Raw genomic sequence first — 24,142 nt, 5'->3', positions numbered from 1 at the left:
AGGGAGCGATACTGGCTGCTCCGGAGGCAGCGATAAGGCCGTAGGGCTGTCCTATATTGCACCCACACGTACACACCCCAGCTCCTCTCCCTCCCCCTGCGCTGGGATGCCCATCGTGCACCCCGCCCTGGGCTCCTGGCAGGCCGGCCAGTTCCCCGTGTTCCAGGGTGGGGAGGGAAGATGTTCGGAGCGCCTGCAGCTATTCAGTTACCGATGGTTGTGTTTGAAGAGCTTCCCTATCGCCCTTTTGTTAAAGCTTTGGCTTCCCCCCCATAGCCTCAACAGATGAAATCAAAGGGAAGTAGCTTTGCTTGGTGTAACCTGTTTTGATCAAGCAGATAAACGGGGAACAAGTGTCTGACACAAACAAACAGACAGACAGAGGCAAGTCCCACCTCAGCATTTCGTTGCATCAGATAGAGAGGGCTTAGATAAACCACAAGAAGGGGGAGATCTCTGCCTCTCGGCTTGAAGACCAGGGGCGACACTCTGCAGTGCCAAGCCCCCACAGTTCCCATAAAAAAAATCAACCCAGAACTTGCTGGCATGGCTTTCATCAGTTTAAAAAGATGAAAAGAGCTTAGAGCCAAGCATAAAACTCACGCTTGTCATTACCCCCCATGGAGTCAGCGGGCCTGCCTACGAGCTGAGCCGCAGCCGCCGCGTGCCAAGCGTTGAACCGCGCCGGCATCACGCAGGAACAGGTAAAGGGGACCCTCAGACCTGAGAGATGACCCGGTGCTCAGACATGGGGTGACCTACACAGCTCCCAGGCGATGTGCCGGGACAGTCCTACCCTCTCGCCATCATGGGAGGAACTCCTGCCTCTTCTTCCCCCCCAAAAACAGTGATAAAGGCAGCGGAGTTAAAGGAAAGGATGTCCTAAGATTCCCAGGACTGGGTAGGGTAGGTGATAGTCTGGAGAGTTATTTTCAAATCATGGCTTTTTGGAAAAGTGCAAAATTTCACTACAACCAGTAGACATGTGTGGGGGGAAGCTTAGCTTTCCTAACCTCCTATGAAAGATGAACAATTTGGACGATTTTCTCCGAAAGAAAAAGCCACACAATTATTTTAAACACTTTCAAAGTAAAACAATGCCCCAAATTACCCTTCCCCCCCCACCCCAAGCATAGAGCTGGCTGAGATATGAAAGAACGAGATTATGCTTCTGCTACTGACACTTCCCATCAGATCTTTAGGCATCAGTTTTACATCAAGGGCTTGGTTTACAAAAACATTTTGGCACCCAACTGCCTCCAGTATTTTTTTTAATTTTTTTTATTCTTCTTGGAGCCAGTCTGCATCTGTTGGTGATGAAAGCCCTTTGCAAATCTGCACCTAGAAGGATTTCCATTCTTTATAAACTCTAGTATTCTTAGTTGGTAACTGCCCTCTCCTTTGGGAGGTAACAAAATTCCTGGGGAGCTGTGCAGATTAGCTGAATCCATTAGGAAATGGGTCTTCAATTAATGAGTCACTGGAAAAGGGATTTTTTTTTGTTTCCCCACATGAAGCTAGTAAACAAAACACTAAACTGTCGGCTGTTACAGTAAATATTCCTCTAACAACGAGGCAAAATAAAAACTTCCAGGGAAGTTCGGTACAAAGAGCATCGTTGTTTATAAACAGAATGGGGGGGGAGGGGGGGGAACCAAAAAAAATATCAAAGGACAAGGATGTGTAGAGGTTTTAGGTAAAGCATCCCTCTGTGGGCTCAGCTGGTGGTGGCTGTCCGTGGGCAGATGTGCCCGGCCACTGGGCAATAGCAGGTGGTCTCTCTAAATTCTCCCTGAGTAAGCCCCACAAAGGGACCTGTCACCCCACGGGAGAGGTCATGGCTGTTTGCTCCAGTCCCCTGAGAAGCTCGTAGCTCACTGCAGTGTCTCCTGGCAGCTCAGCCTGGCGTGGTGAGCTCCCAGCATCCAGAACGGACCGACCGGTCGCAGGACAGCAGTGGGGAGAAAGAACAGTCTAACCCGGCCCCTCGCATCAGTCCGCAGGGAAGTGTCACTCTTGCAAATGAAGGAGATTAACTTGTTCTGATTTCCCTGCTTGATTTGAAGGCTCCTGGAGCTGAGCTACCACTGCTGCAAACATCTTCGTTGTTTTAAAACAAATTGACTTCACCTCTCTGCTTTCTTTTCTCAATTACCAGTAGAAAGAGGTGCTACAGCTAGTGCTGCTGGCTGGCTGGGGAGCCAAAGCTGGAAAAGGGATTTTACCCATCCATCTGCAGTGCTGGCTTCTCACCCATGTAACGCTACAGACTACAACAGCAGCAGCCCGAGTCTCCTGCTACGCTTCTGAACAGCCAAACCCAAACACCAGCTCCCCAGTAACAATACAGCCTTCCCTAACCCTGATTCAGCTACGCTGCCCGTCAGCTCAGGGTGCCACGATGCACAGAACATGCCTGGAGACTCTGGTTCCCCAATTTAGGCCCTGTAATGGCCACCAGGTTGGTTTGGGTTTTGGGGTGGTGGTTCTTGGACAAATGGGGATGTGTTGTTGGCTAGGCTGCTTGGAAACAGTTATCTCAAAAAGCAATTTGGGGTCACCTGAAAGCCCTGAGCAGCAGCTGACCTGACCAAAGTCAATCAGAGTTCACAGAGGCTAATAGATCCAGATTTTATCTCTACATGAGATTATGGCAAATAACCCAGCTGAACAGCTGAGAGAGCAGAGGATTTCTACTCTTCAACATATGATGTAAATAAAGGGGTAGATTCAGTCTGATTAAAACATGGACAGGCTGCTCTGGCTTTACCAAAATCTTTCTTTCCCCCCCCTCAAGTCCTCTCAAATGACAAAAGAAAGAGAGAAACAGTAAAACCATTCCATGCAAAAATTTTAGCCTGCTGTCACGCCTCCCCCCAGCCCAAGCTTGTGACCTGCTCTTCATTGCTCAAAGACCAATGCTCCTTCCACATTGCTTCCACCAGCTAAAGTTGTAAAAGGGGCTTTTTTCCAAGTCTACAGGTGAGCCTCGTAGTTTCTAACACTGTGCTACACCTAGTGGGTGCTACAGATGTTTCTTATTGCTATTTGTTTGCCTGAAAAAGAAGCTGAGCACAAGGCTTTGTGGAATTATGGCCTGGAATTCAAAGCCTGCAGCAGGCAGTGGCTGCCACAAGCGATGCCAGAAAACGCCAAACCGATTTCTCTGTCATGGCTCGTGCCCTGTGGCAGTGCAGGAGTCGGTAGGTGGCCTGGCAGAAATCAGTGCTAACACCAGTCCTGCCACCTCCAAAGGATGCTGTTCTTCAACCCTGTTCTTCAGCTTTCCGTATTCAAGGAAAACTGGGGCTTCTAGCCACAGAGTAGTGAGAGTCTGAGCCACCCTCAGGTGGGAGCAGCAAAGATGAGAAACCCAGTCATGCTTCAAGATGAAGGGCAGTGAGTTTTTGCTGGGGCTACCTGGCTAGATTTGATTATTCCTCAAGCCCCTCCCATTTTTCTACATACACATGGCCAAAACAGGATTAGTCCCCAGGAGTTCTGCCTAAGGAAACATTCCTGGCATGAACCCTGTGTAAAATGAAGAGCCTTTTGTGCTAAACCCAGCAGACCAAGGCTACTTCAGTGGCATCATTCCTTTGGCCAGGTGTGAGTGGATTTCCATGCTAAAGCCGCAGAGGACATGAGTGGGAGACACATATTCAAGGCTCCTGCAGAAGGATCACGTGTGCTGATCAAGACACGAGCACAATCCCAGCCCAGAGCACATTCCTGATCAACTAACTCCCAGGCTGGTTGGAAGAACACAATGTAGCAGCAACGGGAGTCAAGCAAAGCACAGATAGAAACTTCCAGCATCCATGTCCCTCTTTCCTTTCCCCTCCCTCCTCGGGCTCCCTTGCCTGCCCCCCCCAGCCCGGACCCCCCTTACCTGGCTCCACCTGGTCGGGTTCATGCCGAGTATCTGTGGAATCTGCCGCATCACCGCTCATCTTGATCTCTGGAAAAGGAGGCACAACTGATTTTAATAACAGGTCACAGTCCCAGGCAACAGGCACATGTGGCTTCCACTAAACAGCACAAATGAATGTGTAATTATAATAAACCATCAGACTTTCAAATTTCTGATTCCTCAACATACAGGCACTAGAATATTCATCAGCTCCGAGGATGCACTTTCCCTCCTGTTGCTCTGTGCATCCCCCTCATCCTTTTCCCCCTCCCCAATTTGCTGCTGCGCTCCCACCTTTGGCATCATCCCTCTTCCACACCGAGGGTGAGGGGTTGTTTAGCCCCTGGGAGCCCTCCAAGCCTCACTGGCCTCTCCCCTGAGCTTCACACAGGCCTCCCAAACCAGCTGGCATGCCTCGCAGTTCGACACCATCCTCCACCACACCTGTAGAGACAGGGGGTCCCTCCCAGCTGTCCCTCTCCTCTCCTAGTCCCTCAAGATGGCTCAGCCAGGGCTGATGCTGGGTGCAGTACATGGCACACATCGGGAGGCTCAGCCTCAGGAAGGCAGGTATGGAGCAGGATGCTCTCAGGGAGGGAAGCCAAGTGCCTCTTCTCCTCATGAACTCACTTGTTTCTAGCAACACATCTGATCCCCCTTCACAAATCATTTCCCCTGCTCTCTCCCACCTGCACGTGCTCTCACCCCTCTCAAACCCCAAAGAAGCTGCGTCCCAGCCCAGGAACAAGAAGGGTGCTTTGCCATCAAGCTCCTGTGTCTTTTCCCTCCCTCCTTATCAATGCCAAGAAATGTTTCATTTACCCTTGAAGTGATGGCTGCCACCACAGCCAGGGCCACGTTCTCCTTCGGGGACAGCTGAAAGAAAAAAGTGGGAATAATCAACTTTACACCAGATCCCTCATCTCCTCCTTAAAAAGAGGTAAAGTACACACAGGGCTAGAGAAGGAAGAATATCTATTCAAATTCAGATGGACACCCCCTCATGCTCTTCTACCCTTTGCATGGGAACTTTAACTCTTTCCAACCTAGTTGGGGGGGAAAAAAAAGATAATTTTTTTTTTTATAAGGGACCAACTGCTTTGCATGTGCTTCCTACAGCCAATCCCAGCCACAGAAGTCACCCGATTTGCATTGGATAATAACAGCAGTGTGGAAGCCGGGCGAGTGTTTGCTGTGGTTTTGCTGGGGTAGAACAGGCAGGTGGAAACCTTCTTAAAGGCATCACACAAACCTTTTCCTCTCTCCTGTATACGCCTTGCATTACTTCCAAACAGCCAAAAAGGTGAGAACCTGGAGGCTTTCGTACCTATTTCCCTCTGTTACTTGCACTAAAGAATCCAGGGCTTTTTGTTTGGTCAGATTTATTTTCCCCTAGTCAAACTTCTAGCAAATTATCTGCTTTTGAGCCCAAATTTAGCAGCTCTGTTTCAGTGAAAGTTTGAAGCTTTTTCGTCAGCAAACAGACAAGAGAAGAAACCAGAAAGATTTTGTACCAGAGACAGAGTGCAGGAACACTCACGTACTTCAGAAGCTTCCTTGCTTTAAATTGCATTAAGGATTGAGGGGGAAATGAAGAGAGAGAAAAGGCTTGTGGGAATTCTCCCCCCCACCCCTTTCAAATAAACCCTCTGCAATTAAGACACAAACGTTTAGTGGGGCTTCTAAGCATTTCTACTGCAGGAAGAGTAATTATCATCAGCTATAAACATCTTCTCTTGTAATACTGCCAAGAGACCCTAACTTAGGCAATCTACAAAGCACAAAGTTCTGCTTGCTGCCAAAAAAGTATCTCTAAAAAAGCCAAAGCCAAGTTCTCAGAAAATGGGGAAAGAGGCATCTTAAGCCACACAGAGGTTTGGAGCTTGCCTTGGTGAGAGAGCCTGCAAGTTCAGAGAGGGAAAGAAATCCAAATGCAGGTTTCTCTGTGAGCACACAAACAGCAAACAAACGTGTGCTGGTGAGGGAAAATCACCCACCCCCTGAGACCAAGGAGCCCTGCATGGGCTCAGAGCGATTCCAACAGACCTGAGGAAAGGGAGAGGTAAAAACAAGCCCAAAGAAGCCTGTGCTCTTTCACAGAGGTGAGCCCCCAGCCCCTCTGCCATTTATAACCTGGGGTGGGTGGGAAGGGAAGGAGGAATTGCAGCTGTGGCGTGGTTACATATCACATGCTATCCATCAGTTAAATTCCCTCCTCCTGAAGGTAGGAGATAAGGTACCCTGCAAGAGGATCTTACAGGAAAAGGTGTTTTATTTTCAGGAAGATTCAAGTTCCCATCAGAAATGTACATGTCTTTGTTACCAACCTAATAAATGTTTAAATATCTTGGGGGGTGGAGGGGTGGGAAGAACAACCCAGGATGAAAAAAAGCAAAGTCTTTTGAGCAAAGCCTGCTGATCTGGGTGTCTATGGACAGCAGCACAGCACCAGGCATCCTCCAAGGGCCCCTTGAGAATGAGGAGCAGACGTACAGAGGAATTACTTTCTAATCTAAGCATAGCCAAGATAAAGGCAGCACCTTTTTACTGCCACCCAACTGTATTCCACTGTAAACCAGGGTGGAGTGATGCTCGTGGATTCGAGCACATCCCCTGCGTGACAAAACATCTCAAGACAAAGTGGGCTGTGAGGCTTTGGGACTCACTCAGAGCATTCAGCTGCACTGGGCTGACAGTAAACACAGAGTAAGCAGGCTAGTAAAACAACAAAAAAAAAATCTCTGGGAAAAGTAATGCAAGCCAGGACTGCCTAACTCCTGACCACAGAGCTATTAGGAGCCGCCACTGCGGCCTGGGCCATATTAAAAATGTGCTGCTCGACCTCAGCTAGCAAACGTACCCGGAGTAGGGGCAGTCTGGTTTGTTCACCCAGACCAAAAGAAACTATACCGGTGCAGACACTTCTCCAGGGATGTATCTGCATCTGTATTTTTGCTGAAACAAACAGTGTCAGCAAATAAAGCTTTCCCAAGCCCTTGTTCACAGTGGTTGTTCAGACGTGGGCACGAGGGTAAACCAGCCCGATGACTTTAAAAGGCAAAATGAAAGCTGGTGGTGGTGGGAACTCAGCTTGGCTGCGACCATTACCTGCAGCCTCTTGAATTTTCTGTGCTTTAGGTGCCAAGGTCCCTCTGGAAGCTCCAGGAAGGTGAAATACCCAAATGCCTGGGGAGGAGGGGGCGGTACACGCCGGGGAACGCGCTGCTGCAGGGAAACCCTCTCGGCAGGGAGCTCGAGCAGCCCACCCTCACTTTGCATGGCCACTGCCTTTGCAGGAGGGGGAAGAGACACCCTCCCACCAGCGTTGGGCTCTGGCATGTGAAAGTGTCCGGGTTCAGGCTGGTCTCCCTGCCTGGAAAAAGGCTGCTCGAATCTCAGACCCTTCTGACAGACGGTGAGGTGGGATGGTTTGGGAGAAGGGAGGTTCGGTGCGCACCCAGCTCTGCGCAGCTCCTGGCCAAATCCACCCTGGGAGTGATGCCACTGGCTTTGACAGAGGGCACAGTATCAATTTTGGGAATCTTCTCATGAAGAAAGAGTCGCCCACAAGCAAAGCAGATGGGTGGATAGGAGCCTGCGGGGGATGCGTCCCCAAGAGACACCACACACAAGCACACCCATCACAGGTGCTCAGACTAGTCGGGCTCACACGCTGAGCCAAGACCACGAGCCTCCCGCCTCCCGCAGCCTCTCCTCATGGCCGGCCACGCCACACCAGGACTCCCAGCTGCCCTCCCCATGACTGGCATAGGGTGCCAGCCTGCTCACTGGGGCACTAACCAGCTGAAGGGGAGCTGCTGGCATCCCAGAGCCATGGAGAGGTTGCAGCACAGCCGTGGAGCAGAGGCTTTGGCCATCTCTGCCAGCCCACTGCAAGCTGACACTCTGCTAGGTGCTGGCATTGCCACAGCATCTGCCTTGCCCTGTGGGCCTGCCTGTGAGCCCGCATGCAGGCAGGGCCTGGCGAGGGGCTACAAGTACTGGGCATGGACCTCAGGGTCTCCCCTACACAGCAGGACCACAGACCCCAGAGCTTCGCTGCAGCATGCCCGTCAGTGCTCAAGGAGAAGGAGCCCGGGCCAGGCTGATGGACGTGACTGTCCCTTCCCTCCAAACCTGGGGACAAAATGCAACGTCTCCCATTGCACAGAACACCAGACACAGGTCACTAGCAGGAACATGACTCTCATACCCCCAACACCCTGCTGCCTGCCCCTGCCGCAACAGAGCTGTCAGGATCTGGCCCTCACTGCTGCCACTGCTCTGCTCCTACCCCAGCGTCACCCTCAGCTCCAGCATTCCCAGGGATTCAATCCTTCCCCTCAAGCACAGGGGCTTGAGCTGGGGGCAGAAGCCGTCCTCGCTCTGTCAAGGTGAGCCAGAGCACAGCTCCAAGAGATTTGGCAGGGATTGCTCTTGTTCCCCAACTGACTGCAGAGGGGTGGTCCGCTCAGAGAAGATGAGAAGCTACCTAAGCTGCCCCTCTGGATCAGACCCCCTGGAAGGAGTGTCTCTCCTTTGGAGTATCCCTGTTCATTCATTCCTCAACCCAGCTTCCTACAGCTCCCTTTTCATTCATTTCTGCCTCCTTTTCCTTCTTTTGTCATTAACAACTCCTCACAGCCCATGTCCCATCTCAGTCTCTCACACACACCCCTCCACCCCTGCCACATCCCTCTGAATTTAGCCCCTCTCCCTCCCCCCAGTTTTATCCCAGCAGCTGGACCCACAGGTCAGGCACCACACGCTCATTTTCCAGGAACCCAAGGAACTTCTGCGCTCCGCTCCCTGACCCACGTTGGAGCTGGCAGCATGAGCGATGCGCCCACGTTGTGGGCATGGCTTGGCAGCCCCCTAAATAGGATCAGGGCAGCATCCATCCCCAGGTAGGAATGTGGGCACTTAACCAGGCGCTGGCTGTGATACCCAACTCCAGAGGGAGAAAAGAGGGGGGGAAGGAGGGAGGAAAGGTCACAGGAATCAGAGTAAGCCCATTTCCTGCCCAAGTCCACGCTCTCAGCTACGTGGTGAGAGCTCCAGCCCGATCCTTCCTCAAGTGCTCGTTACCTGCGTGCACAGACTCCAGGTTCACCATCCTGCTGGTGGAGGGAAATCCGCGGTGCACCCAGCCTCCTGCCGTCAGCCCCAGGTTGCCAGGGGCTGCCAGTTTGCCCTCCCTCCTCTGCCACCCGCTGCCTCTCAAACCGGGCGTGGGTCTGCTCCCGAAGGGACCTAGAGCTCCATTGCCTGTTGCCATGCAGGGCCAGGTGAGCATGCGGCGCCGCGCCACGCCTCGCCCCACCTCCGGCTCCCTCGGGTGCCCTGACACCCAGCAGCCTGGCGCCCGGCCCATGCAAAAGCCCCCATTTGCATATTAGTAACTCGGGAATGGATGAGTCCCTGCAGCGCTACCAGGGCGTGGGGTGGGGTGGGAAGGAGGGAGGAAGGAAGGCGGTTTGCCCGCCCTCAGCTGCCCAGATACACCCCGCAGCACCTGCCTGCTGGGCAACGAGTGGGGGGCTTTTTGGGGGCTCTGCCGGCGGCCCCAGCTCCGGGTCCTGTCCCTGTGGACAGGCCTTTGGCTCTGCCCCTTGCAATGAGTGGGTAAGAGAGGCCGTGGCATCGAGCCAGGCTGGCCAGCACCCAGAAGGGAAGGCGTCTGAGCTGCAGGAACAGCCCCTCCAGTAAGCAGCCCCCTTCCCCTCATTTTTGGCCATGCAGATAACCTCTGGGGTCTGCTCAGGGTGGGCCATGAGGGCAACCTACGTGGTTACAACTTCCCATCCCTAAGGCCTGGACTGAACCTGAGTGATGCCATAGGAGACAATCAGCACAGAAAGGAGAGCTGGGAGCAGAACAGTGACCTGGCTTGGCTAAAGACGCGTGGCAGGGCTGAGATCAGCACATGGAGACTCCTCTTCCCTGACTCTCTGTAGGAAGTCAGTCCCCCAAGATGGGGAGAGGAATGTCAGGCAGCCTCTTCCTCCTCCTCCACGTTGCTTAAAGCTGCAGTATTCAACTGACTTCCAGGGAAGCCAGGGAAAAAAATCCCCTAACGCTGGCTCCTTTGTTAGGATCCTAGCTGCCAGAGGCCAGATCCTCAGCCTACACCCCGTGCTGTGAGGGAGACCCAGGCACTGCAGCTGCTCCTTCTCCCTGCCATGCGCTACCTTGATGACCCCTGCCACAGCCCGGGGTAGCAGGACGCCTGCGTTAAATGCTTGAGCTCCAGCCCGGCTCAAACCCCTCCTGAAAGCGTTAACAGGCTCAATTGGTAGCTGCCAGGTACAAGCTATCACACATTCATCTCTCCCTGGCTAATTCACGTTCCAGGGCTCTTGGCTTTCCCACATACTGCTCTCCCTCCCTGGAAAGACAGGTTTCTCTGAAGTGATGGGTGGGCAGGCAGGCTCTCCGAGCCTCACCTCCAACCCAGTCCAGCCTTATGGGTCTGGAGTACCTGCCTTTGGCTTGCGTGGTCAGGGAGGGCATCCTCAGGAGAGGGCAACACGCTGGCAACACGCTGGCAGGATGCGCTGGAGGAGGAAAAAGAGGGGGAAGGTGGGGAGAGAGATGGAAGGGGGAAAGCAGGGAGGAAGGGCAGTTTCCAGGTCAGACTAATGTTTGCAGGACAGGGCATGAGGGGAGATCTGTGCAGGCTGTGCTCAGCGCTGCTCCAGGAAGCAGAAAGGTGACACGGGGTGGTTTGCACAGGCAGCTTGTTTCAAGCTGCTGGAGGGGCTGGACCTCTGCCACTGATCCCCAGCCTGTGGCAGAGCCCCAGCCATTCATGCCCTGATCCTCGGGGAGTTCCTGGGCAGCCGCTGGTCTGTTTTATAGCGCTGCTGCAGCATGACCCCCGCGCCTGGGTTTTCCCCATCTTGAAGGCTGACGTGATCGAGTGTCTTCACTGCGTCAAACACGGATTTGCTGGTGGTTTCCAGCCAGCCTGAATGGCCTCGAGGTCACAGGAGAAAAGCCATGACAGCTCTCTCTCTCCTCACACCTCCCCCCCCTCCCCATCAGAGCACCCTTTTTTACACCAGTCGGGAGTTTTCACTTGACGCCCACCTTTTCTCCCTGGCGCTCTTCCCTTGCTGCACAGCCGAGCAGCCTGTCCCGCAGCCCCAGGAGCCCCAGGGAGGCAGGTCCTCCCCGGGGGTGGCGGCACCTCCAGCCGGCCGGAATCCCGAGCATCCTCCAGCCGGGGATGCCGTCCCGGCCACAGGCAGGGCCGCAGTGCCCTCTCCTGGTCCTGCCGGCGCTGCCAGGCACAGCCGGGCGTCCAGCCCCCAGTCCTGCTCCGCAGCTGGTGGGTTCTGCCGCTTCTGACTGTTGTTTCAGGGTCACGGGAACAGCAGGGAGAAGAGAAAAAAACAACCAACCAACCAACCCCAAAAGGGCGTTTGTCTGCCCAAACAGCTGTGGGAGCACAGCACTCCATCGGGGTACCCCTGGCATTGGTGATGTGCACCCTCCTTCTCAGGCTGCCCGAAACACCTCCACTATCCAGAGAAAGAATGAAATAGAGGAGGGATCACAGCATCATCCCTCCTCTCTGCTGTGGAAATAAGACCACCTTCTCTGGGCAAAGGCAGATTAGCTTTAACTCCACCCCGAGATGATCACTCCCAGATGCCAATGGACACGCTGCTCTATTTTTTTCCTTGCCCATCACTGAATGATCCATCCACTCCCACCCTCAGCACACGCGTGTGCTCCTCCACTCCCGCTGCCAACGTGTATTCCCCTCTCAGAGGAAGATGAGCTCTGCAGATAGCACTTGATTTATGGAGTATGGCCTCTGGAACGGGCCCTGGAAGCACAAACTGCAGAAAGATGTTACAAAATCCCCCGCTGCTTCACTTGTACCAGTGCTCCTGGCCAGCCGCCCCTTCTCTCTGTGCCAGGAAGGTCTCCTGACTCCACCTGCAAGAGCTGCCTCTCGAGGGTGTCATTTAAGTGCATCACCAAGTATTTTTCCTTGGAAAGGCAGGCGCGCTGCGGTGCGGGGCGCTGCGAGCAAGGCTGGGGGACAGCGCGGTCTTGCAGGGACAAGCTGCGTAGCTGGCGGCTGGGGCACGGCCACACGCACCCCCCACACCCCGCTCCGGCCCGGAGCCGGGCCCGCCGCAAACCGCTCCCCCCCGGGCACCCCCCGCCGCTGTGGCGCAGAGCTGCGCTCCGCCAGCACCCACTTGTGGGCACCGGGAAAGCTGCACCGCAAGCGGAGTACCCCGGACCGGGCTGTGCCAGGCAGGGCTCCCTATCCCCGAGCTGGGGCTCCCCAGCCCCGGACAGGGTTCCCTAGCCCCGGACAGGGCTCCCCATCCCTAAACCGGGGCTCCCCATCCCCGGGCCCCGCCGCACACAGAGCAAGCAGCCAGCACTTCCCCCCCCCTCCCCGCGATTCCTGAGCCACCTGGCACTACTGGGCTCCAGAAACTCCATCATCCCGCCCCGGAGCCCAGGGGAGGGTTTGGTACCACTCTGCACTATGCTGCTTCCCCCCAGCTTGGTGCTGCCCAAAGCACCGTGTAGGAGCTGAGATGCCACCACAACCCAGGCACCACAGATCCTCCCCACTACCGAATTAATATGACCCAGGGCTCCCAGAGTAAGCTGGTCCCCCCTCTCCCAGCACCCCGGTATTCCTAGGAGGTAAACACTGGGACTGGGCTAGGCAGGGCTCACAGCAGAAAGGCACACAGCCACGCTGGGATCCCTTCCCACCCTGCACAGGGCTGGGATTAACTCTGGGAAGCAGGGACCAAGTCCCACCGTGTCCTGCTGCAGCAGGAGCTGAGGCAGCACGAAATCCACCCCTGTGAACACTGACAGTGTAAGCAAAAGCAGCGATTTCAGCTTTCCCCCCCAAAAAAAATCAAAGTAGCTTCCCTCTGAGATCAAGTCCCCTCGGTGGCTGGAGCAGAGAAGGGCCGAGAGTTCGGGGAGCCCGTGTCCCAGCTCCACACTCACCACACTAGGGGGAATCAGCACTCCACGTTTCTCCCTCCAGCAGCCACGGAGCACAGAGCTCCGAGCAGCAAGAAACGCCACCGCCCCCCTGCCACAGCCGCAGAGGAACAGGCACAGAATACTTCATGGAGCTGCTGGGGAAGCCCCCTGCTACCGCTGCATGTGGGACCCCACCATCACTCTAAGACTGGGTACCAGCCTGCCTAACCCCACGACCTGCTTCTGCTGCTGGTCCTTCACCTCACCAGAGCTTGGACTCGAAGCTTCCACGGTGGCTTGAGTTGAGCTAAAGCTGTTTCCCTTCTGAGGGGCTGGTGTGCTCAAGATGTAGGACCATGCTGATGAGTGCTGTGGTCACGCCAAACAGTGGGCTGCTCCCCGCCATCCACAGGTCTCCAGGGTCCTACATGCAAGCTTGAGACTCACCTATAAGGGAACAATTAATGAAGAACCCCCAAACAACTGGATCACACACAGAATTTTAGGCCAGGGGTGCTTAAAAAAAAAATCAGTTTATTTTACCTTACAAACGATAAATAATTTGTTTTTAAAAAAATTATTTCAAGTGTGGTTTACTTCATGTTGTAATATTAAAATACCTTTTCCCTTCCCCCCCCTTAAGTGATCAATACAAAAATAACTGTGACCAAATTCCTCTGTCAAAAACTCCTGTATTTTAGGCAAAAAGGCACATCGTGAAGGCTTTTCACCGGGAGGTACAGGGGTCCAGAACGGCCCCAAGAGCCTCTCTCCCCTCCCTGGTTGCTGTAACGTGAGTGGGAGAGGACACAGGAACCAGGCAGCACTCCTGCAGTGCTTTTTGTCTGATGATGCCCTCCAGGTACACACCAGGGCCAAGGTCGGTTTCAGCATCGTCCCTGTTTTACATAAGGGGAAAACCAAGGCACAGCAAAGCAGGTCAGTTATCTAAGAGCTTCTTGTGAATAGCTGGCAGAGTAGGACATAAATGTGGATGTAGATGTAGAATGTGGTCGTCTTCAAAAACAACAGTTCGAACCCACCTGGGACCATCCTCCCCCCTTGCACCCACAACATTACGATGGCAGTCACAAGTCTCCAGGTATTTCTTTCTTAGCAGGAGAGTCACAGGACCAACACAAAAAGTTGGGCCTTTGCTAGTCTAGACAGGGATTCATTAGAGTCTTAATTAGCAGCCCTTTAGGGGCAGAAGTCATTGCTGTCATACATCCCCCCGTTATATCTTCTAGCCAGGGGGAGGATGTAACAGCCAGTTGGACACTAGAAAAAGCTACGGGCAGGCTCCTGCTTTGGGCAGGCATCGTACCTTCCTTGCTCAGGGTATGTGGTCCCATTAGTCAGCTGCTTTCCCATTGGGAAATGCTGTTGTGGCACCAGGAGGGGAAGTCAGTGAAGGGGCTTCTTCAGTAGCAGAGATGTTTGACAACCCAGGTTATATGGACCGTTTCTCTCCCTGCCCTGACCACTCATCAGGATGCTCAAAGGCTGAAAACAGATCAGACCTGTCCCCTTTCACATCTGCTAACCCCAAGAGCAGGACAAAAGACACCCCTCCTGGTGCCTCACCCCAGAAACCTGCATCTCCCACTTCACCCAGGAAGCCAGATCTCCTGGCAGCTGGCAGGAGAGCATCAACAGACAGCGAGCTGAGCCTGCTTATCACAGTATGGGGCAGCATCGGGTGTGGAGGGAGTCACAGGCAGCCAGCAGGAAAGGCACACAGAGCTCTCCTGGTACAAGGCACCACTGTGAACCGTATTCCTTCTTTGGAGCAGGCAGCTCCAGGAGGCCCTTTAGCATCACAAACGGTGTCAGGAGGCAGATGAGCCGCCCCTTGCGAAGGTCCAGCCTGGCTCTGCTAGGTCTCCTCGTCCCAGAGACACAGCTGCTTCTGCGGCACGTAGTAGTCGAAGGTGTAGCCCTTCTGGCAGCTGCGGATGCCGCACTTGTAGGAAGAGACCTTGCCCCCAGCATCGCGGCTCTTGCAGTACTTGAGCATGCAGGGGTACCACTCGATGCTCAGCGAGTAGCTGCAGATGCAGGGCTTCCAGCGGTCTGCGCACAGCCGGCAGCGCTGCAGGTCAGGCAGGTCAGAGGTCTGCGGCAGCACCTCGAACATGGAGCCGTCCACCCCTGCAAGGAGAGAGGAGAGACGCTGCTCAGAGCGCTGCCAGAAGGCGAGGCCAAGGGAGAGAGGCAGCAGGGTGAGGGCTGCTCTCTGCACCGTACCCATGGCAGCGGAGGAGGAGGTCGGAGTGTGTCTCCAGGGGCTGGAGGGACACGAGTTTGAATAGGAACTGTGGGAGAAGAAAGGGCCCTGGGGAAAGCAAGCCAAGGGAGACATGAAGTGTGTGAAGAACACATTTCTGGGTGATGGACCAGGCGAAAGGATACCCCAAAAACACCTGCCCAAGTCCGTTCACTAGGGACACACCACCAAAACAGTCAGACGTGCTGACAGACAGAGACACGAGTGCTTGCTTGTCACGTTGCAATACAGGCGCCTGATCCACCGCAACAACAGTGAGAGAGAAGCCAAAATGATCAGTGCTGATCACCAGAAACCTGGCAGGAGAGATCACAGCAGAGTGCCAACTCGCTGACAGGAGCAGTTCCAAGGAAGCTTACCTTTCTCCAGCCAGAATTTGACATCTTCTTCCCGGGTGTAAATTGCTTCTTTGGCCTCAGCACAGACATTGTGGATGTGAGAGCTCAGCTGGGCCCCCTTGCTGAAGTTGACAGCCACATCCATGCTGAGATGCTCCAGGCCCCGCACCTCCTCAGCCTGACGCACTGTCCTGGGGTTTTTCTGCAGAGGATGAAACAGTGAAAACTGGAATCCTGGTTGCAACGAATTATTCCTTACAGCACATCAGGATTTCATGCCAACATGGGAAGATGTGCAAATGGATGCTCCTCCACATTCACCTGTACCCTATCTGGATGTGAATTCCTTGTTGATGCTGAAACTGACAATAGTTTCTCTCTGCTCTCATTTGCCTGTGATTCTTTCTCAGTGCTTTGTCCTGATGAATGGTCCAATCAGTGCTCACATAACTGGGCAATGCAGGGCAGGGATTTTCCTGGTGATGGTTCCAGCCACCCACCTCCCTTTGGCACAGACGAGGCTGAACCAAGTCATGCCACCTTCTAGTGTATTAGAACACCAGGATCAACTCTACTGATGAACTTTGTTTAACACTGAGTCCCTCAAACAGGAGGGGTGGCCAAGGGTGGGTCTGATACCTGAACAATCAGGCAGCTACCTGGGAAGGGTATGCAGGCAGGACAGCTGTAGGAAACCCTGGATGGGCTGGAGAGGATGGAGCTGGCACTGAAGCCAGCTGTGGGGTGCCTCTTACCTGCCGCAGCTTTGCCATGGACTCGCTGGGGATGATCTCGTTGCGGTGAAGCCGTGTGACGAAGCAGAGCGCTTGGAACTGGCTCTGTCCCCTCTCCAGCTCCCCTAGGATTAAGGCACGGAAGATCTTCACCTCCTGGCAAAGAGATAAATAAACAGAGCGAGTGTCACACACCTTGGGGGCGAATGGAGAAGTCAGGGTCAAAGAGAAAGGCTCCAGCCAAAAGAACAAAGTCAAAGGTCTCATAGTCCTGCTACCCGAGTGCAGGGGGTAGTGCCAGGGCCAATCCCATCCACAGCACAGTAACCACTGTTTGTGAGGTAAAGGGTTTGGCAACCCCACTGTGGCGAGGACAAATCGCTGCCAGGTCACACCCCACACCCATGGCCTCCTAAAGCAACAGCTGGGGGTTTCCAGCCGTTCCCAAGAAGGGAGACAGGCTTCCAGGGAGTCTCCTTTGGGTAAACACACACCACACAGCCACCACCTCTGAGCACTCCTTGGGGCACACCACCCCCCACTTCCTCCGCTGCCTTCCCTCGCTTCTGAGCGACTGGCATCCTGGAGAACACATCGCTCTTCTCTGAACCCAGCAGCATGTGCAACAGACATGAAAACCAAATTGTTAAAGCCAGAAGGAACCCCTTATGATCAGCTGTGGTTGACCTTTTCTGCCCAGGTCAATAATTTGGGCAGTTTATAGAGAGAGCTTGTGACATGGAATGCCACCCATCTCCAGAGCCAGCTTGGAGACCAGTCAGTTACCTTCACATAGACTCACAGAAACCCGAGTTCAACAGAAGAACCACCCTGTAACCTGCTCTGGCATGAATCAGCGCCCATTTCTAGGCAGGTATCAATTTATCTGGCTGCAGGGCCATTTGCACGCTCTGTGGGAACCAGCCATCCCCTACCCCAGTGTCAGGCTGTGCTCCTGGGAGCACTGAGCAGATGGATGGGAATGGTGCCCCCATCTCAGCACCAAGAGCAATTACTGCCTTTTGGCACCCACCCGCAGCCATCGCTCTTAACAACGTCCTCCACAGAGAGCTGGACAGATATTGGTGGCTGAGGACCAGCAAGCAGAAGCTATGCCAAGCTGCTAAGATCATCCCTCTCCTCCCAAGCTATTCCTGTTGTATGGCTGCTAAGTTCAGCTTCCCCCAAACCTCTTTCTGCCCCGAGAAGCCTTAAGGGAGCCTTTCTCTTTTCTATAAGCTCTAGGCAGTGGCCACGCTGAGTTTCTCTGCAGACTGGCTCACACAGCCTGTTGTTTACTCCCTGCCTTCTCTTCCATCTCCAGAAGAGAAAAGGACACGCAATTCAGGGCACATCTGAAGGAACAGCTGCGATCCTGGGATGTGATCCCCTCCCTAGGATAGGGGAAAGGATTTCATTGGGTGTGTTTGTTGACTGAAAACTTGCCACAAGAGGATGACACGAAGGAGGGCTTGGGAAGAAAGAGACCAAAATATTTCCAAAATGACTATGGAATCATCATTATTTTCCAGCAGCTTTCACAGCGAGAATTCCCACGGAGACACTGTCACCCCTGGAATGACCCACATTCCCATCAGCTCTCCAGCTGAGCTCCTCTGCTGTGAGCTCCTGTACTGCACAAGGATGAGCAGACTAAAACCAGCAGCTGACCCTGGTGTCTTCTTCAGCTGGGGATTTCAAGTGAGTTCACTCTGAATGGTCAGCATTCAGCCTGGAAGCAGCAGACAGGGGTAGCCACGTTCTGCTCTCGGGCTGAAAACCTCCCCTGGCAGGAGATAAAAACCAGTGCAGTACTTCCCAGGTCAGAGGCAATTTCTGTAAGATGAGAACATGCTGAGCAACTGATTAATCCTTCTGATCTGCCTATTTAAGAATTACCCTTCAGACACCCAACTCTTTCCTCTTCACAATGGATACGAGACACATTCACACGGCCCAGAGCTCCTGGTTGGTCCCACCCAGCTGCTGCAGGTCCCTGGCTCTGCCTCCAAAGTCCAGAGCCCAGCTGCCCCAGCAGAGGGAACCTCCTGAGGTGCCTCTTCCACAGTATCCAAAGCATTCCTAGACTCAGTGAGCCCGTTCAGCGGCCAATTCAGCCAAAGGTCTGAAGTACTGAAGGGTTTCTGAGATCCAAGCACACAGGAGAGGAAGGACCAAGTTTGTGTCAAGACAATGCACCAGTGAAGCAAATGAACAGCTCTTGGGCACAGAGGCAAGCATCTATGCCCCCTCCAACCCAAGGCAGACACCAGGAGCAAGCTCAGAGCATGGAGGGTCACTGCTATATCGCCCTCAAAGCACCTTATTGTACCACCTCCAGCCTTGCTCACCCCAGCAAACAAGTGACTCAGGGCTGCTGCTCAATTAGCCTAAACATTTACCTGCCTATCTCTGTGTGCCTGCTGATTTACAGGCTGACAAGTCCGAGTAACCTCTGGTGAAGATCCCTGCAAAAATCATCACTGGAAAAACTCACTGGTAGGGGATGGAAGGAGGGAAAGAGAAAGATGGGGAAAGGTGGTCTTCTGTGGAGTGGGGGGTACAGCTGCAGGAGGAAGGAGCGTGGGGGGAAGGTAAAGGTCAAGGAGTGGTGTTCCCTACAGATGAGATGCATGACCCAGCCTCCTCCACCCCCAGATTCTCCTTCCTCAGAAAGGCACAGCTGACTCACTCCACAGCATATCAAGGATAGAACTCTGGGGTGAACAGGCTCCAGTGCTGCCTGGACTCCAGCTATTGAGGATTTCTAACACACTTGTTGATATCTCTGTCTCGAAGCCCTGCCTGGCTTCCCCCAGCTTCTTGACTCCCTCAGCTTCCTGGCCACGCATCCTCAGGTGGAACAAGAGCTAAACCTTGTCACAGCAAAGCACATCGTGCTTCTCACATGGAAAGAGCCACCATGGAAGTTGTTCCTGCTCAGAGAGGGCCCTTCCCTCCCCGGCCACCTCACCAGCAGCAGTAAGGGTGAATCCACGCCAAGGTGGGTACCCAGCCAAGGCAACAAACAGCACCTTTCATTCTGTGTTTCCTCAATGCTTCCCAGCAGGGAACAAGTCCCAGCAGAACATTGCCTCTGCAGCACGGGGACTCTCCAGATGAACTCATCATCCTTGGCCCTGACCCGCACTCGTGTGGCAAGTACAGTTAGGGTATTGTTTAGGTCTGGATGACAAACACTCGGTGTGACAGAGAACAACCAGTTCCTGCAGCAGCCACAGCACTGGAGGTGGCTGCAGCCTCAGCTCTTGCAGCAAGGGGAGAGCAGTGTCCTAAACACCCAGAGGAAGCCAGTGCACTGAGCTCCCAGCAGCCCAGCTTGCCTGCACCTACCAAAGGGCTTTCCAGTAAAGAGCTTGCCTGCAAGGAAGGGCAGAGAAGTCAAACTCCTTCCCTCCTTGCGCTGTCCTCAGCCAGCTCCTCCAGGGACTGTCATCTGGGGTGCGAGAACAATTCAGCCTCCTCGTCTAGGCTCCATCCAGCAGAGACTTACAAGCCTGTGTGGTCTAGATCCCACCCCAGCATTTCGACTCCACACTGAGCAGAACAAGCCAGTTCCCAGGGAAATAAATTGTTTCAATGCCTTCCTCCCCGCAGCCCATTCAGCTTTCCTGCACAGCTTCTCTCCCCCAAGGAGACCAGTGCTGCTGTGGGACCTGCTCTTGTCTGTGCTCCAGTTAAGCATCCTCACGCTCTGCACCCACCATCGGAGGGATGCCTAAAGGTAACTGTCAGTGGCCACTTTTGGAACTGGATCCTGCCTAACAAGTGACTTCCCTCAAGTGATAAAGGGTGTGATAAAGGGCAGCTCTGTCCGTTCTGCCCTCCAGCCCCAGCTCAGCTCAGTGGCCATGGCACTGCCTTTGCCTGTGGTACAGCTGCAATCCAGTCACACTCCAGTGATCTGTTTAAGGGTGAGTATTTGCAGGACCTCAGGGTAACAAACAACACCGTATGTTAATGAGCCCACCCCATCCCTCCTGTCCTCCTGAAGGGTGTGGGATGACTCTCTCTTGTATCTCTACAGAGAAGAATTTATACCTCTACAGGTATCATCTGTGGAGAGGTGTTTGCCTGTATCACCTGGTCATTTAGCATCGAACAGAACAGACCCCCAGAAAAAGGAAATTCTCAGAACACTGCCCCAAAATATCATGTAACATCAGCTTTATTAAGAAAGAAAGGGAAAGACCTGGCAGTACAAGTGTGAAAGCACGATTACCCATGCTTTCTCCCTTGTGTTTCCAACACAACTTTTCCAGCCATCAGAAGGAAAAGGAATTTTTCCTCTATCTTTGTCCTGACCTTGAATAAAACCACCCACTTCGCTCTCAGGCCACCGTTCAACAACTGGCAAGACCACACTATTCAAGTTAGAAACAACGTTTAGGGTTGCTGTCCCCCTCACTCTTTTTGGGATACATTTTGTGCCTGACACCACCACACAGGAAAAGAAGTGTTTTCATCCCATCCTTTCACACTGCAAGAAAATAAATGGTCTTCACTACTGCACTGCCCAGAAAACACTGAGTCCCAGTTCTGACTCAAATGCACCACTTCACACTCTGTTAGGGAGAGAGAGGAGGGGGGAATAAAATGGTGAGCTCTGGGATGTGACTCCTTTGGGTTCGGCTCTGGAGGAGAGACAGGGGTGGAAGTGAATGAAAACACAAAATCACACCCCTGTGGAAGACCCAAGCGCTGCTCAAGTCCCCCCTCAGTGTCAGAGCAGAGAAACAAACCATGATCTCACCATAACTCATTTCTTCTCCAGCCCCTGGTCTAGCTGCAACTCCTTGTCAGCAAAGAAAAAAAAATAAAAATAAAAATTTAAAAATCTGCCTTTGGACCAACCCCCTGCAGCTCCAGCCAGAGAAGTGGAAAAATCATTTGTGCAAAACCCCAGCATCCAGGCCGCAGCATGACCACACAATCCAAAGCCAGATCAACAACCCCAGATGCTTTTACCAAAGCTGAGAGCCTCAAGACCTTCTCTCTGGGGAGAAGTTGTGCAATGCCAGAGCGCTGAGCACCAGAGCAGAACAGGGCAATGCCTGCCTGCAGCCAAGAGAGGAGGTCAGGAGGGGAAGCCTGGCCAGGCACCGCTCACATCATTACTCACTGCATTGCAAATTCACCTCCTCCGTCCTTCACGTCTTTCTGTGGGTTTTTTCCAGCTGTTTCCCAGCAAAGCCACAAAACAGAGACAGGCAGTACCCAACTGCTGCAAAACTGAAGATTAGGAATGGACTTCTGCAGGTCCAGTGCTTGCAAAGCCTTCCAGTGCTTCCAGTGGGAGCTGAGGGGATGTGTGGAGCTAAGGAGATGTGTGGAGCTAAGGACTTAACATCCCGAACTCCAGATACCTCCAGAGAACCTGTCCCCACAGGCAGCTCAACTATAGTAAGGATGACAGTGAAAGAAGGGCTAAGGTGCACTTCGTTGAGGTTGTAGATAAGCTTTGAGAGCCAGCTTCCCTCATGAAAAGCTGAAACAAGTGGAAAACACCAAAGCCATCAACAGCTCAGCACATCCCAGGTCCCCAAGTCACATCCCAGGCTCCCAGAGGGTGTACCTAGAGGATCTGTAAGGAGCTTGGAGTTCCCTTGTCCAGGAATATGCTGAGGTGTGCAAGCTTGCAGTCCACATGCTTAAGAGCCTTCCTTCCCCCCAGCTTCCCTGGTGTGCCTTGTCTTCTTGCAGTTTTGTTTGTTTTTAAACAGGAGTTGTAGGACTGCTTCCCTGCACGTGTCCTGGAGTACACAGAGCACACCACCGCTTCCAAAATCACCCTGGCTTCTGTTGGCACCTCAGAAAGAGGTGGGCTTGACCCTGCACCCTCCAGATGGAAGAAGGCCATCTGAAAGGCTTGCAAGGAGACTGTACCGAAAACCAGAGCTGAAAGGGGAAGAGGCACCAGAACCACCCCTGGCAAAAGGCTCCAAAGTTCACAACTACAGGTTGGGACACACCACCTTCCTATCTCCTGGCCTGAGCTTCCTCCTACTGCAAACCAAAGTCCACCTGAGCAAACGGTGGGCTGAAACAAGAGAACTCTGCCATGCCACCCGGACAGCCACGCGGCAGCAAACAGCTCTTCCCTGGGCAACAGAAACCTCGCTGCATCCAGCCAGGTCTGGCATGCTCTGCACCAGCCCAGAATCTACCATCTCCTGCTGAGAAGCCTGAGATGTTGGGCTTCAGCTCAGGAAGTATCACCTCCCTGCAGAGAGGCCACCTCTCCCACACTGAGCCGGGAGGAAAGGCTCTCCTTGCCAGAGGGCTGTAGTCAAGTCTGCAGTCAGTCAAACATTTCCCTCACCACAAACTCACACGGGTGCTCCCAAAGCCAGCAGGAGCCCACCTAAGGAACTAACTGTACCCCTCACACATCTCAGGGGGATATCCTAGAGGTAGAGCAGAGCATGAACACCCCCATCCAGGAGTCGGGGACCTGGGATCTCCCCCCTGCACAGCCCTGCTCCATGCCAGGGTGCTGCTGAGCCTACCCCACAGAACTGTGCTCCTCACAACTCAGCACAGAGCTGTTACGGTCAGCTGGGCATGGAGAAGGCTTTGCCACCCATCCCACTAGGATCTTGACCACTCACTTTCAACACAGAGACAGCACAGGTTACAGGTGTGACACCACTGGGGACAGCAGGCTTCCCAGCTGAAATGGCTTGGAGCTATACGTGTGAGAATTGCTCTGCAGAGACCGCAAACAAAGACTCCCGGATGCTCGAGGGTGGACGGACCCTTCCCTACTCATGCAAAAGGGCTCTCCATTCCTCAGCAACAGCTCTGGCTCCTGGACCCTCAGCCAGGGTCTTCCCAGACTGCAAGTCCGGAAGGAGCTCACATACGGATGCCACCAGTACTCATCCCCCAGAAGAGCCACACGCCACAGCCCTGACCCGCTGCTCCCGCTAAGCCCATGTGCTGACCCGCGAAGGGCCAGAGATCCCACACCGCAACCCTTGGTCTCCTCCAGCCCAGCCGGGTTATCCCACCGCTGCCCCGCTCGGGGCTGGGGGACCACGGGAGGGACCGGGCTCTCGGCGCCCCTCGCTAAGCGGCGCATCCCTGCGAGCGAGCGCGGCCGCCTCCCCGCATCCCCGGCTGCCCCAGCCCGGCCCCGTCCCGGGCTCGCCGGGGACGCTCTCCCGCGGAGCTTCCCGGTGCTGGGACGCGACCCCGGGGCGGGATCCCGAGCCGTACCTGTTTGAAGTCGGCGGTGAGGGTGACGAGGGCGCCGTCGGCCGTTCGCAGCTCCAGGCTGATGCAGTCGGAGCGGCTGTCGGCCTGCAGGCTCTCCTCCGTCACCTGCCCGCCGGGCAGCCGCACCCGCACCCGCAGCTCTGCCCGCGCCGCGGGGCCGGGCGCGCCGGGCAGCGGGGCCAGCGCCAGCCAGAGCAGCGCGGGCAGCGCCGGTAGCCGGCGCCGCGGGCCGCGCATCCCCCCGCGCCCGCCCCGCCGGGGCGCGCAGCCGGGGCCGGCCGCCGCGGGCTCAGGGCAGGGCCGGCATGGGGCGGGGGGCGCGGGCGGAGCGGGGCGGCGGCGGCGGGCGGGCAGCGCGGAGCGGCGGCGTGGGAAGGCGGCCCGCCGCACCCCCACCCCCGGCCCCGCTGGGGTGGCTCGGCGCGCCGCCCGCTCGCCCTTTTCATTCAAGCCCTCGGCGGGCTCTTCCCTCGCCCCCCGCCCGTCACTTCCTTCCCCGGGCCCAGGGACCTGCCCTACCGCGGCAGCGCGCCGCCCCGCCGTTAAAGGGCCCGCACCGGGCTGCGGCTGCTGCCGGCCGGGCAACGCGGGGGCGAGAGCAGCGAGTGCCCGGGCGCCGGGAAAGGACGCTGGGTCCCGGGCGGCG

The 24,142-nt window shown here is 54.7% G+C and overlaps 2 protein-coding genes across 2 annotated transcripts in view; both read right to left on the bottom strand.

The window, feature by feature from the left end:
* POU2F3 (POU class 2 homeobox 3) overlaps positions 1-9,209 on the bottom strand; it is a gene marked incomplete at both ends in the record, with an annotated part of 40,361 nt that extends 31,152 nt beyond the window's left edge. The window contains 3 exons of the mRNA XM_084274831.1: positions 3,893-3,961; positions 4,736-4,789; positions 9,002-9,209. Coding sequence (XP_084130957.1) covers positions 3,893-3,961; positions 4,736-4,789; positions 9,002-9,209 — 331 coding nt within the window. The remainder of the gene's footprint in view (positions 1-3,892; positions 3,962-4,735; positions 4,790-9,001) is intronic.
* Positions 9,210-13,405: 4,196 nt separating this feature from the next.
* OAF (out at first homolog) lies at positions 13,406-23,733 on the bottom strand (the record flags this gene model as incomplete). The annotated part of the gene is made up of 4 exons (XM_084275046.1): positions 13,406-15,046; positions 15,542-15,722; positions 16,276-16,410; positions 23,497-23,733. The coding sequence occupies 4 exons, from the start codon at positions 23,731-23,733 to the stop codon at positions 14,772-14,774; spliced, it is 828 nt and encodes a 275-aa protein (XP_084131172.1). The 3' UTR covers positions 13,406-14,771.
* Positions 23,734-24,142: the final 409 nt, after the last annotated feature.

This window comes from Gallinula chloropus, assembly GCF_964237585.1.
Source record: "Gallinula chloropus genome assembly, chromosome: 24".
NCBI lineage: Eukaryota > Metazoa > Chordata > Aves > Gruiformes > Rallidae > Gallinula > Gallinula chloropus.
Note: the sequence above shows the minus strand (reverse complement) of the source record. Positions and strands in the feature narration are given on the sequence as shown.